At 36.6% G+C, this 14,845-nt stretch overlaps 1 protein-coding gene across 2 annotated transcripts in view; it reads right to left on the reverse strand.

The window, feature by feature from the left end:
* The window catches only part of mid (midline), a 146,696-nt gene that overhangs the window by 4,485 nt on the left and 127,366 nt on the right, over positions 1-14,845 (reverse strand). For both annotated transcript variants that reach the window (XM_073080749.1, XM_073080748.1), the window contains one exon: positions 12,520-12,755. In XM_073080749.1, the coding sequence (XP_072936850.1) occupies positions 12,520-12,755 (236 nt within the window). The remainder of the gene's footprint in view (positions 1-12,519; positions 12,756-14,845) is intronic.

The raw sequence follows: 14,845 nt of genomic DNA on the forward strand, positions 1-14,845 counted from the left end.
AAGAAACTATAATATTACGTTAAAAAGAATAATATTCATTCATCACGATTTCTTCGAGATAATCTTTCGCACGAAATAATGAGAATCACATTTATTTTTAACCTGAATACAATCATTACTGATTCCCATGAAGAAATCTTCACGTCACATGCTTGGTATGACGTTATCAAAGTCAAAGGACCAAAGGAGGTCAAACCGAGTGGTCGTGTCGTTCGGGTGCTGCGGGGGCGTTAATGGTGTATTTATTACGATCTCGGCATCGGCCGTAATAGCCGACACTCGCGGCAAATTACAGGGCGGCCTCTCCGCGCATAGAGATGTGTCGATATGCCACGATACTTTGGCAGGGTTCGATAAAATATGGGAAATAGCAATAATAATATTTAACAACAATGCTTTTTTAAAGATTTTAAATAGCATACGAGTACGCAGTCCACCTAATAATATAGTATTTTTAAGATTATGGACGTAGGTATTACAGGGCGGCCGCTCTCCGCACATAGAGACGAGATGTGTCGATATGCCACGATACTTTTGCATGGTTTGGTAAAATGTGGTAAAAGAAAAACAAGTATGTAAACCTGATAAATTTGTTTTTTTAAGACCAACATAATGTACCTAATGTACCTAAGTATGATACCATATTTATTTATAAAATGGAAAAGTAACTGAATTAAAACGTTTATTATTATAAAGACCAATCATTTAAATTTTAAGTACCTAACGGAGTCGTACCAAAAAGCAATGTGTTGTTTTAAAAGCTGTGAAGTTATATTTTTCTTGCTTCCAATATTTGCTACATAGAAAGTACCTACCTTAAAGAAATTGATAAGTTAGCGATAGAGTCACCATATTATATAGTATAAGTCAGTAGAATGACTACAATTAAAGATTTAACTTGATTTACCTATCATTATTAATAAACAAAGTGTTATCGGTCAATTTGTTTTTGCACGTTTGTTTTGCACATGTTAATCTTATTTTTATCGATACATTCGCAACATAGCACAACACTATTCAATAAATCGTTCACCCAACACGTCTATTAGCCGCATCAAAAACGACTTCGACATCTGCCAACATAAGTTTATTATTTCTGCGAAAACTAAGCTTAAACATAATGCCCAGTGTGATTAGCACCTCGAGCGATAAAGTTTAACTTTTTTTGATAGCAACTGACGTGATGCGGGCAATAACTTTAGTGTTAGGTAATTTTAAAATAAGTTTTGAAATTGGTTATTATCTTGTCATTAAGATTTTTGTAAGTATCTATAAGGAGACAAATAGTTTGGCTGTCAAATGGTTAGTTTCACTTCGACATAGGTACCTATTTGAGCCCTATATTAGATACAAAGAACGAAATAAAGATTTATTATCTATCTAATGATGCACCAGCTATTAAGGATTTTTCCTTTTTAATTTTCAGAAAATGAAAGGGAAGGAGTAAGTACAACTTCAGTAATTAGGAGTCAATTCCATAAGTAAAGGCAAGGTACGAGTATATTGTTTTTTTTTGTATATTTTTGTAGGCTGTAATAATCAAACCAATCGTGTCTTTAGAAAATTGTCAAAATAAGTACGTACGTAAGTATAAGCAATTTGTTTAAGGCACAAATCTAAATACCACAAAATGTAACCTATCAAGAGGTTCTATTCATAAACAGTCAAAAGTCTAATTACAGCGTTACTGGTCCAAATTTTGAAACTGAGATCAGACAAAATCACAAAACCACTACGAAATACCCAAGTCCAAAATCCAACTTGTTCACACATTTAAAATAAATTAAAGCCGCCGTATAGCCTGAGATTGAGGCGTGTCTTATTAATTAATGGATGAAAAGCCACCTCCGCCACCTCGAATGACGATTCTCACACAATGCCGATTTATCACACTCATTGCCCGACAATTTCGGACGTCAGCGCGGGAACTCATTAGGCTGTGCGCCATTACTTACACGTATAACTTTAATTCGTTTGTTGCTTGAGTTTTTAACGAAACGCCTAATAGCCTAGTGGTTGAAAGTGGACCTTTCGGTCGAGGGGTCCGAGGTTCGAGTCCCAGGCACCCCAGATTTTTCAAAGTTATGTGCGTATTAGAAATTAATTGTCACTGGCTTTAACGGTGAAGGAAAACATCGTGAGGAAACCTGCATACCTATCTGAGAGATCTTTAATAATCTCAAATGTATGTGAAGTCTACCAATACGCACTTGCCTAGTGCGGTGGCATTTGGCCTAATCCTTGTCGTTCTGAGAGGAGACCCGTGCCCAACAGTGGGATAGCAATAGGTTGCCGAAGAGTTTACTTCCTGCTACAGGCCAGTAGTTATTCTTATGTAAGCAATATACAACTACGTGCGTATTTTAGCAGTGATAACCTAGTATTTATTAGTAAGTGGATGAAAAGTCACCTCCGACACCTCGAATGACGATTCTCACACAATGCCGATTTATCACACTCATTGCCCGACAATTTCGGACGTCAGCGCGGGAACTCATTTGGCTGTGCGCCATTACTTATACGTTTTAACTTTAATTCGTTTGTTGCTTACGTTTTTACTGCTTTTTATAATATAGGAGTAGCAGACAAGCAAGCAGTCCACCTGACGGTAAGTGAATACTGCCATGGATATCTGTAATCAACCCCAGATGGAATTAGATTCCGGCTCGAGGTCGGCCAAAAATGCGCCGCTACCGCTGAGGACTAAGCTGGAAGGCCTCGTAAGAGTAGGTATGTGTCTCTTACCATACCCTTCAAACTATAACAGCGCAGCGCTTAATACTGCTGTCTTTAGGTAGAAATAGGTGTGGCGGTGGTGCCGCCGGAGTCGAACCACTAAGGGTTCTACCACCTACAAATTGTATATAAGCAGTGATAGCTTATGTACTATTAATTAGTGGATGAAAAGCCAACTCGAATGACTCTGATTCTCACACAATGCCGATATATCACACTCATTGCCTGACAATTTCGGACGTCAGCACGGAAACTCATTAGGCTGTGCGCCATTACTTACACGTTTTAACTTTAATTCGTTTGTTGCTTAAGGTTTTATTTCTACGGGCCAAGAGTATACGTATACGAGGATACGTATATGCGTATATTATATATTACATGTTCATAAGCAGTGATAGTACAGTGGTTAGAAATTCGGTGTTTCGATTGCGGTCTGAAGTTCGAGGGGCATCTCTCTAATTGTTTGAAATTTAAGGGCGTATTAACAATTATTTTTCTTGGTCGAAGACAAACAAGAGAAATCCTTGTGCAGATTTTGTGAACGTTCTGTAAAAAAATCTCAAAAGCGGTGGACTCTACTGAACCTCTCTCACTCTATGAATCCTGAGCCCAGAAGTGGGAAAGTAATGGATTACCATAACATATTAAGTATTGGTTAATTCAATGCAACGGTTATTCAAGATAACGAAACATACACGTGTCTAAAAGTCCGCAGTAATTTAAAAACAATCAAGAAACTACTTCTAAAATTAATAACAGGTTTTTTATAGAAAAACCTCTAGCGTACAGACACACCTTAACACATTTGCAAGAAAATCAAGAAATACACTTACTTAATACAATAATAATCTACATTACTTTTAGTTCAAAATAAGATCGCTTTTACGATAAACACGACTTTCTCTAAAACACTTTTTTAGAGCAAGTGGAACTCACTTAGTTATCAAAGCTATTAATACATTCATACAAATCATACATCTACATACTTAAAACAAGTACGTAATACAGAAGGAAGTCCGTGGCTCTACTTAACAACTTTTTTAATATCTTGACACCGTCAAATCAAGTTTAAACGGAGTGGCAGTGAGTGAAGTGGCAATTTACTGTAAGATATTATCGATAGTGTTACGCGTTCAACTGTACTGCATCGAGTCGTGAGCGTTGGAATGCTCTTTCGTCGCTACGACTACGACTACGACACGACTCGTACGACTACGATTGTGACAAGACTTGGAATAAAATAAAGCAAATATGGATTTGAGAAGTTCGTTATTTTATGATTGTAAAAATCACCATTTTGAAATAAAAACTAAAAAATACTAAAATGAATACTAAAATGTTACTTGCCCGTTTTTGAGTGATTTGATTATTACTGGCCGCTAAAACTGTATTTTTTTTTTCTTAAATAAAAAAAATAGTTTATTTATGATTTTGAGTCATTTAACGATGATATAGGTATTCGTATAAGTCTTGAGTAAAACAGATTAATACACAGTTGTACCTTTATCAGTCGCAGTTAACTTCAAAAAATGCTAAGTTAGTAGTAAGTAGGTAAATAGTTTTTATGCAAGAGCGATTGTAAATAAAATGTCGTTGTCGTGACAACCTAACATTTGGTTTTATTCTAGTAGCGTGGCTGACATCGATCTTAATACACGCGATACAAGCTTCTAATTACCCGAGTTTGCATCAAAAATAAGAAGCAAACATCTATAATATGTATTTTGTAAAATGTTTCAACTTCGTCGTAGGTGGCGCGTCGTAATTTGAGATTAGAAATCATTATCGTAAAGTAAAGTATCGTAAAGTAGATCAGACTTATTAAAAATAATATTACAAGTGTGATATTTCCTCTCTCCTCTCATCAATCGTAAGAGGTGCATGGGATAGGCCTAGGGCCCCTCGATTGAGTGGGTTAATTTCAAACCTAGAAAAGTAAGAACCTAAAAGTTGATAGAACTCTCTGTGGTTGACTGCGGCGGTACCACCACACCTATATCTATAATAACAGCAGTGTTAAACGCTTATGTGTTGTGGTTTGGCGTGGTAAGGGAGACGTACTTTTTCGAGGTATTCCAGCTTAGTCCTCAGGGATAGCGGCGCATTTGTGGTCGACCTCTGATAGGACTCTTATCTCATCTGGAGTTGATTACAGTGTTCCACGAGCGGCAGTAGCCACTTACCATCAGGTGGACTACGTGCTTATGTGCTACTCTAATATTAAAAAAAAACAAAAGTGAGAAACGTACGGTACCTTTTGATATTTACTTGTGACAAAATTTAAAAATCAAAAAGGTGCAAAAATTGACTATGAAATTCCGACATGTTAAAACAGGCAACGCGGTATCTATACATATTTTTATATTCTAAGTTCTTACTGCGACAAAACCTAGAATATGACTTGAGCAACAAAGTGCAATACCTATACATAGACGTAAAAATGGAAGTTATTTATATACTTTTGTTAGATTGTTAGTATGTTAAAGGTTAGTCGATAGTTATCAGGTGTCAAAATCAATGAGCACTAACATTTCAGTCAACAAAGTAAATGTCGAGGTCGAAATTACATTCCAGACTTATTGACGTTGACGTATTTTAGGTAGGGTTGCCACAGAAGATTAAACAAATTTCATTAAAAAAAGGAACTTGAAATTTTGATTTACATAGCAGAATGTAAAAGCCGATCTTTTCGGATTGACTTCAAATAAAAGTTGAGTCGGTCTAAATTTTTTTCATAAAAAGATAGGTGATACGTTTTTCTCCATTTCGTTCTAGAGTTATAGATGTACACATGTCATGTCAAATATAGAGTATACATGTCAATTACTGGAGTGTACGACAATCGCTAAGTTTGAGACATGATATTGTAATAACCATAGATTAGTAAAGATACTTCGCCGCCTTGAAATTGAATGAAGCCACAAATGGCTTATTATCGTAAGTTCTTTTTTTGAATTCTTGACAAATAAAAACATTTTTAGAGAAAATTTACGAATAAATAACTAATACTGCGTAATTTGCACGAATTTACATAATAAATAAATAAATATTTTAAATATTTTAGGGATATTTTAGCACGGGGACGTGGCAAAACTTTTTTACGCAAGTATTTCAATTCTCAAAACTGGGTACATTTTCTAGTTAGGAGTGAGTAATCTTTACTAATCTATGGTAATAACCCATCATGTCATACAAATATTTCTTGATTTTGCCAAATTCCATTTAACTCAAAAAAAAAATTGTTATGCAAAGTATAACCACCAGATGTATTGACTATCGTAAGAAAATCAAGACAAATTTTCTTCGCTACTTTTCTGGTTCTTGTTTCCGCTATTAAAAATTTGGCAGTCAACCAATTTCATTACCGTTACGCACCAGCACTATCAGATGTAATACTTAGTAAACAATTACCCAAGTGTGTGACACGGACCGATAGCGGAGGATTAGTAATAGGGTTCCGTTTTTACCCTTTGAGTAGGGAAACCTAAAAATCAAGATATATTTTTCTATTACCAAGATGGCCTACCAATATCAAATCCATTCGACCAATTTGGTTACCGTTACCAGGTAACCATCAGGTGTTGCTTCAAGCAATGCAGTAGCTAGCGATAGCATCACGGAGCCGTCAATCTCGCGCTGAACTATCAACGCGGGTGCTCCGTATCAATTAATCCCAATCGGTAGCGAGATTAGATATTAATACGCTCAATAATTCTGTTGATCGCTTTTTCTTGCGGGATGACGGGCACTTTTAAAAGTAGGTACCTATGGTAGGTGCTGTGGAATTTAAGGTTTTCTTTTTGTATTGTAGCTGTACCAAACGAGTAGGTATGCAGTTTATTTGATAGTATGTAACTATTGACGCCTATATTTTATGTCTATGAAATTATGAATTTATTATTTATTATGTCTATGAATTTATATGAAAGTCCTATATGAGATCGGCCACGGATGCCTTGCTATCCCTGAGTATCCCTGATAAATCTCCCTAAGTATACCAAGAATAGATATTTGTAATCAACCCCAGATAAGATTAGAGCCCTACCTACGGCGACAGCGTTATAGTAAATGCGATAATAGTAAAGATAGATAATATAGTGAAAACCTTAGCATACCTAATAAACAGAAGCTAAGACATCATAGCGATGGTAAGGTTCACAGACCTATATCTAAAAAACAAATACAGGTCTGCGGTAAGGATAGTGTTAAAGAAAGATCTCTTAGAAAGAAAGAAAGAATAAGAAAGAAAGAAAGAAAGTCTTAACTACTACAATTCTTATTTTTAATAAGATTTGTATTCACAATGAATGAGTCAAATTCCATTACCTCAACTTTAGTGATTCAAATGTAATTAATTAGCCAGATACAAAGTGACTATCCAAAACAATGAAATTATTTTAACATTAACTATAAGACGTAGACTAAAATCCAATTATCTAACTAGCCATAAAACATTCTGGTCATAAAACATTAATGAAAACCCGCAGTAGCGGTGAATAAATTAAATAAAACAAATAAATCAGTCTCCTCTCCACAAGTTATTCCTTACCGAAATTAGTTAAATAAATAATTCATAAGAAGTTTATTTTATGCAGCCAGAACGTAGGTTGTAGACTCCGTAGAGTTACAGTTCTATATGTGATCAATATATGTATAGGAACTTTAAGCTCTCCAATTTAGTTCTCAGAGATAGAAAAGCACTTTTAAGACTTCAGAGAGTTGCAGAAACATTTGAAATGTACACCATCGAAAGGGATTTTTATAATGTACCAATGGGTTTGCCCTACGGGTCTGTGGCTTATCCGTATTGTTTCACCAAATAGATAACACGAGTATAAAGATCCCAATAACAGCGCTACCTATTGAGTAGCAAGAGTGGCAAAAATATCTTACAATTTGACACCAAACATACGTGACACACTAACAAAATATTATTACCTACACTAACAAATCGTTTTAGAGGATTCGGAGATCAGTATGTACTTTCACAGTGACACGACACGTAACTAATATACCGATAGAATAGCTCCTTACCTCAGCAGGGCTCTAGTTAAGGTTTGAAGGTGGTAAAACCCTTTGGGGTTCGACTCCGGCGGCACCACACCTATTCCTGCCTCATAACAGCAGTGTTAAGCGCTGCTGTATTCTGGCTTGAAGGGCGTGTTAAGGGTTATTTTTCCGAGGCGTTCCAGCTTACTTCTCAGGGGTAGCGACACAATATCTAATCCTATCTGGGGTTGAATACAGATGTCCATGGGCGGCAGTAGCCACTTACCATCATACGGACTGTATGCTCGCCTGCTACATCTATATTATAAAAAAAAGTTAAGTATATATTTCTATTACGTCATATAAGCCGTACTGCACCATAAACAGGCGCGAAGCATAAGCTTACAGGAATAATTTGCGAAGGTGTAATCGGGAACCGGTCGGGGCGCTGGGCGATGGGCAGAGATAATAGAAACGCGGTTTAATTTGTCGTTTAGGGCATAATGAGCGCGCGCCCTGTGATTACGCGCCGCCGCCGCCGGCCGCGCTGTTGACGTGAGCTGTTTCCACACTGCCGATGTAAGGGCTGCCGTGCGACCAAACTTTTTATTTATTTATTTTTATAATATAGAAGTAGCAGACGAGCATGCAGTCCACCTGATGGTAAGTGGCTACTGCCCATGGACATCTGTAATCAACCCCAGGTAGGATTAGATATTCCTACCCGAGGTCGACCACAGGTGCGCCGCTACCCCTGAGGACTAAGCTGGAATGCCTCGGAAAAGTATATCTCTTTAACCACACCTTTCAAAAGGGAACACAGCAGCGCTTAACACTGCTGTTATGAGGCAAAAATAGGTGTAGCGGTGGTGCCGCCGGAGTCGAACCACAAAGGTTTCTACCACCTTCAAATACTCAGCTATTTACTAAATACTAGCTTTTATATGCGGCTTCGCTTGCGACCAAACTTTAAACCTAATGTTTTTTTTAAGATTATAGGTACTAATGTTTCTTAAAAAGGTATATATAGGTATAGGTATATATATAGGTATGTCAATTTCTGATAATTTCTACCTGTCGTGTGTAGCTTATGAAGTTAAGGCGTAAAAGTATAGCAAACAAACAAATTCACATTTACATTATTTAGTTAGGATTAAGTTATTTTGTCAATACTTTCTTTGTTATTTTTTGAGAATAGATATGTGTGTGATGACACACTGTATAGGTACACATGCACACACGCATTCAAATAATCATACGCGACCGCTATCAAATTATGTAATCGTTTGACTATTAGGACATAATTATTATTTCTGTGATGTAATGTTTTATTGACATTTTATACCTAAATTTCTCATAGGTATATAATGTCTAAAATGTAATTTACTTCATTGTTGTAAAACTTGTCTCAATAAATATATACTAAAAATAGATTCATTTATGGGTACAACAGATGTCCGTTATTTGAAAAAATATACATACTGTATTATTTTGCATGAACGTGGAATATGTGGATGGAATACATGGATGAAAGTAATATAAAATAAATATTTTTTTTTCGGAAGAAGGAAGTAAACTTACTTAAATATTATTTTTTACTTCGAATAGGCAGCCCTAGTTACTCACAACTGTGTATCCACGAACGTGTTAACTCACTATAACTCACATTCGCTCTACCGCTCTACCTTAGCTCTACCCAGAAATGTGTGAAGGTAAATCGAGAAGGTAGAGTCATGGGAACGCCCGCTCTCGCCCGCGGCCCTCGGACTTAATGAGTGGAAATCGGAATTTTATGGAACAATTTTAAATGAATTCATAACGCAAGCTATAGCAAGTTGATATGTTCAAGTTATTCATAAAGTCAAGGTGATTTTGGTTCGAACCGCCGCGACTATGAAATTAGCAATAATATTATGACTACCTTTTTGTAATCGCATCTTTACCTTTTGTAGTGCCTTTGTCGGCATACCTCGATTAAGTTATAAATATTTTCGCATTAAGTTCATTAGGTATAATTGAGTAAGGAGGTCTTTAGCCTAATTTGTAAGGATCTAATAAAACTAAATGATATTGAAACTGCATCTGAATTAATCCAGGTAGCTTTAAAAGTTTAGGTAAGTATGCTTAAACAAACAACTTTTTGTTTGTTTACAATCAATTCAAGAGACTTTAAAAGGTCGTTGTGCATCCAAGAGCTTATGGACGTTTTACCTTACGTCATAAATAACTGGAGACAAATAGAAATATAGCTTTATTTTATTAGCATTGCAGCATAAATGTTATTGCTTCAAGTATGAAATGAGCGCTCAATCTGATGGCAAGCAATCAATCCCAGATAGGATACGTCTTAAACGAGGTCCGCCGCAAATGTAGCTACCATTGAGGGCTAAATTAAAACGCTTCGTGTAAGTGTGTCTCCCTTATCACACCATACCAAGTATGACTGTTACTAGACCATATCAAGAACACGACAGCACTTAACACTGTTGTTTTTAGGCAATGATAGATGTATCTTTTCTTTGATATCAAATCAGCGTAAACCCCGATGCTATGGGGGGAAAATAGTTGTAATATTGTTAAAGAAATAAATGAAGAATTAAGAAAAATAAGACATTCAATTATTCCTCATTTAACTTTCATCCCAGTGAAATAGGTATTTGAGAATTCATCTCTATCAATCATTATTTTCTTGTTACTTGACAATACGACAGCATGGTTTTAATTTTAACCTTTATCATAAAATATCAAAATACAATACTCCATTAGGTATACGTTCACATAGGCTTGTCCTTAGAAAAATAACAAAGGTTAATGGAATCAGTGATGTTAAGTAACAACGATAAATTTTATGTTTTCACAAAGTAATAAAATAAGAACATAAAACTATGTGTGCGGTGACCTGAGACCTATCGTAACATTCGTAACTTTATAATTTTGAACAATACGTTTTGTCGTTATAACTACGTCGTGTGTAAAAATCTTCTATTACCGTTATCAGTATTACTAGTTTTCGAAGTTCTTCTTAAGAGACACAACTACATTGGTAATGATAATAATTATTATCAATCAAAAATGAAAGGTGAAAGAAATGACAAAAGTAAAGATAATTTAATTTATTCATTCGCAAATATTGCTAGATATTATTACTACTAGATATTTTTACTATAGACTTTATTTAAATTCAAACCGAACCACAATTAAATGCAACAACTTGTTTGATTAGCCGATTAAGAACAATCTTAGTATAGGAAGGCACTATTAACTGTTTAAACAGTTTATTGAAAGTTTTTTGGTTAGGTTTGGCTAACCAAAAAACTAGTGATATATACCTTATATGAAAATCAAAACATTTTATCCATAATCTAATTCTCCCGTCGATTACCATGATAGGGGGCTAACAACATCCCTAAATCGGATCCGATCAGCATTCGCGGGCTATCGCGCAATCAGCGAGCGTTTTAATCTTTTATTCATGCCGACGCCGCCACAAATTGCAGGGCGGCCGACCTAATGCCTTTCAACTGTTGCTAATAACCTGCCAATTCATCAAACTCGCCTCCAGCGCAACGATTTCGAGTCTACTCTCCGAGATACACGTGTTTCCGTTCGTTTGGTTCATTTTGACACCTTTGAGGCTACGCGTGAGACTATGCAAGTAACAGATATGTGTGTTATATATATTTTAAAGAGTCGTTATTTAAGTGATAGCTATCTTTGCCATTAGCCGCAGTCTTGATCTGTTGTTCTGGTAGGTATGATCTTTTAGATAAGACGTTGGTATTGTAGATCGAAGTATGAGAAAGCTCCTACGGATACAGCTGGTTATGACACTGGTGGCACCACCGTCACAACTATTTCTGTCTAATAACACCAGTGTTGCGTTGTTACTGTGCGTGGGGTAGCAATACTACTCTCGGCCGACCTCGAAGTAGGAATCTCAACGTATCTGGAGGTATTACAGGTCTACAAGCGGCAGTAGACACTAACCTAACACAATTGGATGGACTGCAAGGTACTTTACTACCTCAATATTATAAAAATATATTCTAAACAGAATGTACACTACACGTCCTTGCTCTATCACTGCCTATCCTGACATCACCTTGGCAGCAGACTATCAAAGCATCAAACAGCTTATTATACAAGCTAAGGCAATGCCATTAAATGGGTTTAACTAGCACGTTATAGGCGCTATGTTCATTTGAATTTTGCGGCTGAATATTTGCAAATGGCAATACTGTAATTGTGTGTAATTGACAGAATAACAGCGCTATAAATAACACCTTCATAATAAATGCTTCGGTACCTATAATAATAAATTGTATAGGTATGAAATGCATGTCATTTTATTTTTATTAAAATTTATTTCAAAAAATCATGAACATATTCTCTTTTAAATTTACCTAATTTCGTTAAAATAGACCTTAATGGTAAAATTGCACTTTCATCCACTTTATTTATAGAAAAACTACCTAAGATCGATCATGGATGCATTGGTATCCTCAAGGACTAAATTGGAACGCCTACCTAACATTGATACATTTTCCTAATCACAACACACTTCATACCAAAAGTATTGTTAATAAGACTAGGAATATGTTACACAATTTCACATCAGATGATTATATTAGGTATATTATGATTTACTCGTAGTTAGATACGGTCCTAGAAAAACTTTATTTTACTATAGAGAACAAGACAAGAGAAAGTAGAGGATATACCTAGGAGCGCACTGCTGTAACCTCAAAGAGGATTAAAGATAGAATGATAGTACGATTAAGAAAATAAACTCACCTATCAAAATCCGTAAGCCGCGACGAATCCCGGAAGCCCTTCGCAAAGGGATTGGAGTCGATCTTCAGCTTGGTGATGAGCTGGTTCTGGTACGCGGTGACGGCTGTGAACACGGTCTCCGGGAACACGAAGGTCCGGTGCTGTTCCCGGGAGAGGTCCGTGATGGGTCCACCGCCCTCGCGGACCTTTACCAAGTGGATGCGAGGCTGGTACCGATGCATGGAGTTTAGGACGATCTGGGGAGAAAGAAATAAATGTTAGGCAGATGCTTATTATACTAGTTTTGCCTATTATTGCCCGTGCCCAGCAGTGGGACAATAATGGGTTGATGATGATATTATACTAGAATATCTATCGTAAAATTCATATTTGTACTGAAAGTGGTAGAAATCTTAATTAAGAAGATGAGTAGGTATAACTATCATAACATGCATAATGGTTCTAAACAAGGTAGAAATCTTAATGAAGAAGAACAGCATGAACATCAGAAAAATAACAGCATTTACATCAGTAAATGACCGCTAAAATAAGAATCCAGGGATCGGTTCCAGACTCTGACAATTAAGTATGTCAGAGTGACCTGAGACCTGTGACCTCAGACCTTGGTGAAAATCGGTAAAGCCGTTTTAGGAGGAGTACGGTAACTAACATTGTGACACGAGAATTTTATATGTAAGATATAGGTATTAAGTCATCTAAATACGAGATTATACCTAACCGTCGTAATATTACAGCATACGACAATTATTCCTATATATGCAAATGCACTCCATTCCATCCCAAGCTTTCAGATAGGACATAGGACCGTAGAATGTGTCCGTTAATTAATTAAATATGCGTCGGCTATCTATTAATGATAGTGTCAGTGATTTCTCATCACATAACGCTGGGTGTAATTAATTGGGCGGCGGTTGTCCGGCGCGATGTGACGCGGCGATAGGCCTAGGAGTGCCATGTTTACCGTGGAATTATGGACAGATCCAGATGCGATTTTGATTTAAAAAAAAAAATTAACAAGTGAAGTAGCCAGTGAGTTTACAGTGCTCCTGGTGGTGAGTAGCCACTACCACAGATGGCTGCTTTTTCTGGTTGTTTGTTAGGTACAGTCTCCCAAAATTAGAAGGAGAGGTCCTTGGACATCTGTGATCGGCCCCGTTTAAACCTATGTTCTAGCACTGACACAGATGAGAACATAACATTGAATACTACAGTTAGGTACAAAGTGGAAATAGGATCTCGAAATATGAGCCATCTAGTGCATTAAATTTTATGCGAACCCTGTTTTGATAAACAAGATTTACATGATTTTAAAAATAATAAGTTTTAGGAGTTATAGCACAGTTATAGCACATTACCGAGTTAATGTTGTTTTATGTTTATATACATGTTTTGTTACGTATTTAAAATAGCTTCGTACTGTCACGAAAACCAATAGTTAAAAGGATGATGCCAGGACGTCCCACCCACTCCGCAAAGCATGGCAACACTTCACGAGTCGGCGCTGATGAGATAATTAACGTCTGTAAATTAATTAATTTGCTGTCTAGTTATTTTTTATTACGGAATTGTTCAGTTGCCGCCTAACACTGAACACTGAGGGCGGAACTTTAATTACGGTGAACATCACTTCCTACTCCGAATAATTAATAAGTAATGAGCTAGAGATGCGGCAGGCCAGATGCTCATATTTACATAATGTTTTATTAAACTGTCAGAATATGGAATGTGTTTTAAAGTTCACATATTCGATATTCGTTTTATGATCTTTATCTACTGCTCTAGTAATAACTGGTCTTTTAGAGTGATATAACGTTGATATGTTGAACTCCAGCTACATCGCACACAGAGACGGGACTTATTTTGTCCCGACAAAGGGCGTAGGAACACCGTGGGGTTTTAGCCGGTAGGAATCTGGGATATCTTATGCCCCTGCGGCTCAGAGGGTTTCCCAGTTCTCCAGTCTCCCATTTTTTACGTGGGGAAACCCACGATGTGTTTCCCCACGTAAAATCCGAATCCGGGCTCGAATCCCAGACACCATCAAATTTCTTCGACTTTTCGATTCTAGGTACCTATGTCCGTATTACCATTAGGTAATGTAGTAATTCAAATGCCAGGTATTAACCTGGCATTTGAATTACTTGCTTAATGGTAGCAACACATCGATATTCATGCTCAGGTAGGAGTCTAATCTTATTCAGGGTATCTTCGATATCCATAGCGGCAGTAACTTACCACCAGGTGTAGTGCTTGCTCGTTTAGGTAGGTCAATGCTGTATGATATCTACCAATCATCATAACTTCGGCTCTAATTCTTCTCATACTG

Source organism: Epargyreus clarus, unplaced genomic scaffold (genome assembly GCF_041222505.1).
Source record: "Epargyreus clarus isolate Ecla_fem2 unplaced genomic scaffold, WU_Ecla_fem_2.2 ptg000015l, whole genome shotgun sequence".
NCBI classification, from domain to species: domain Eukaryota; kingdom Metazoa; phylum Arthropoda; class Insecta; order Lepidoptera; family Hesperiidae; genus Epargyreus; species Epargyreus clarus.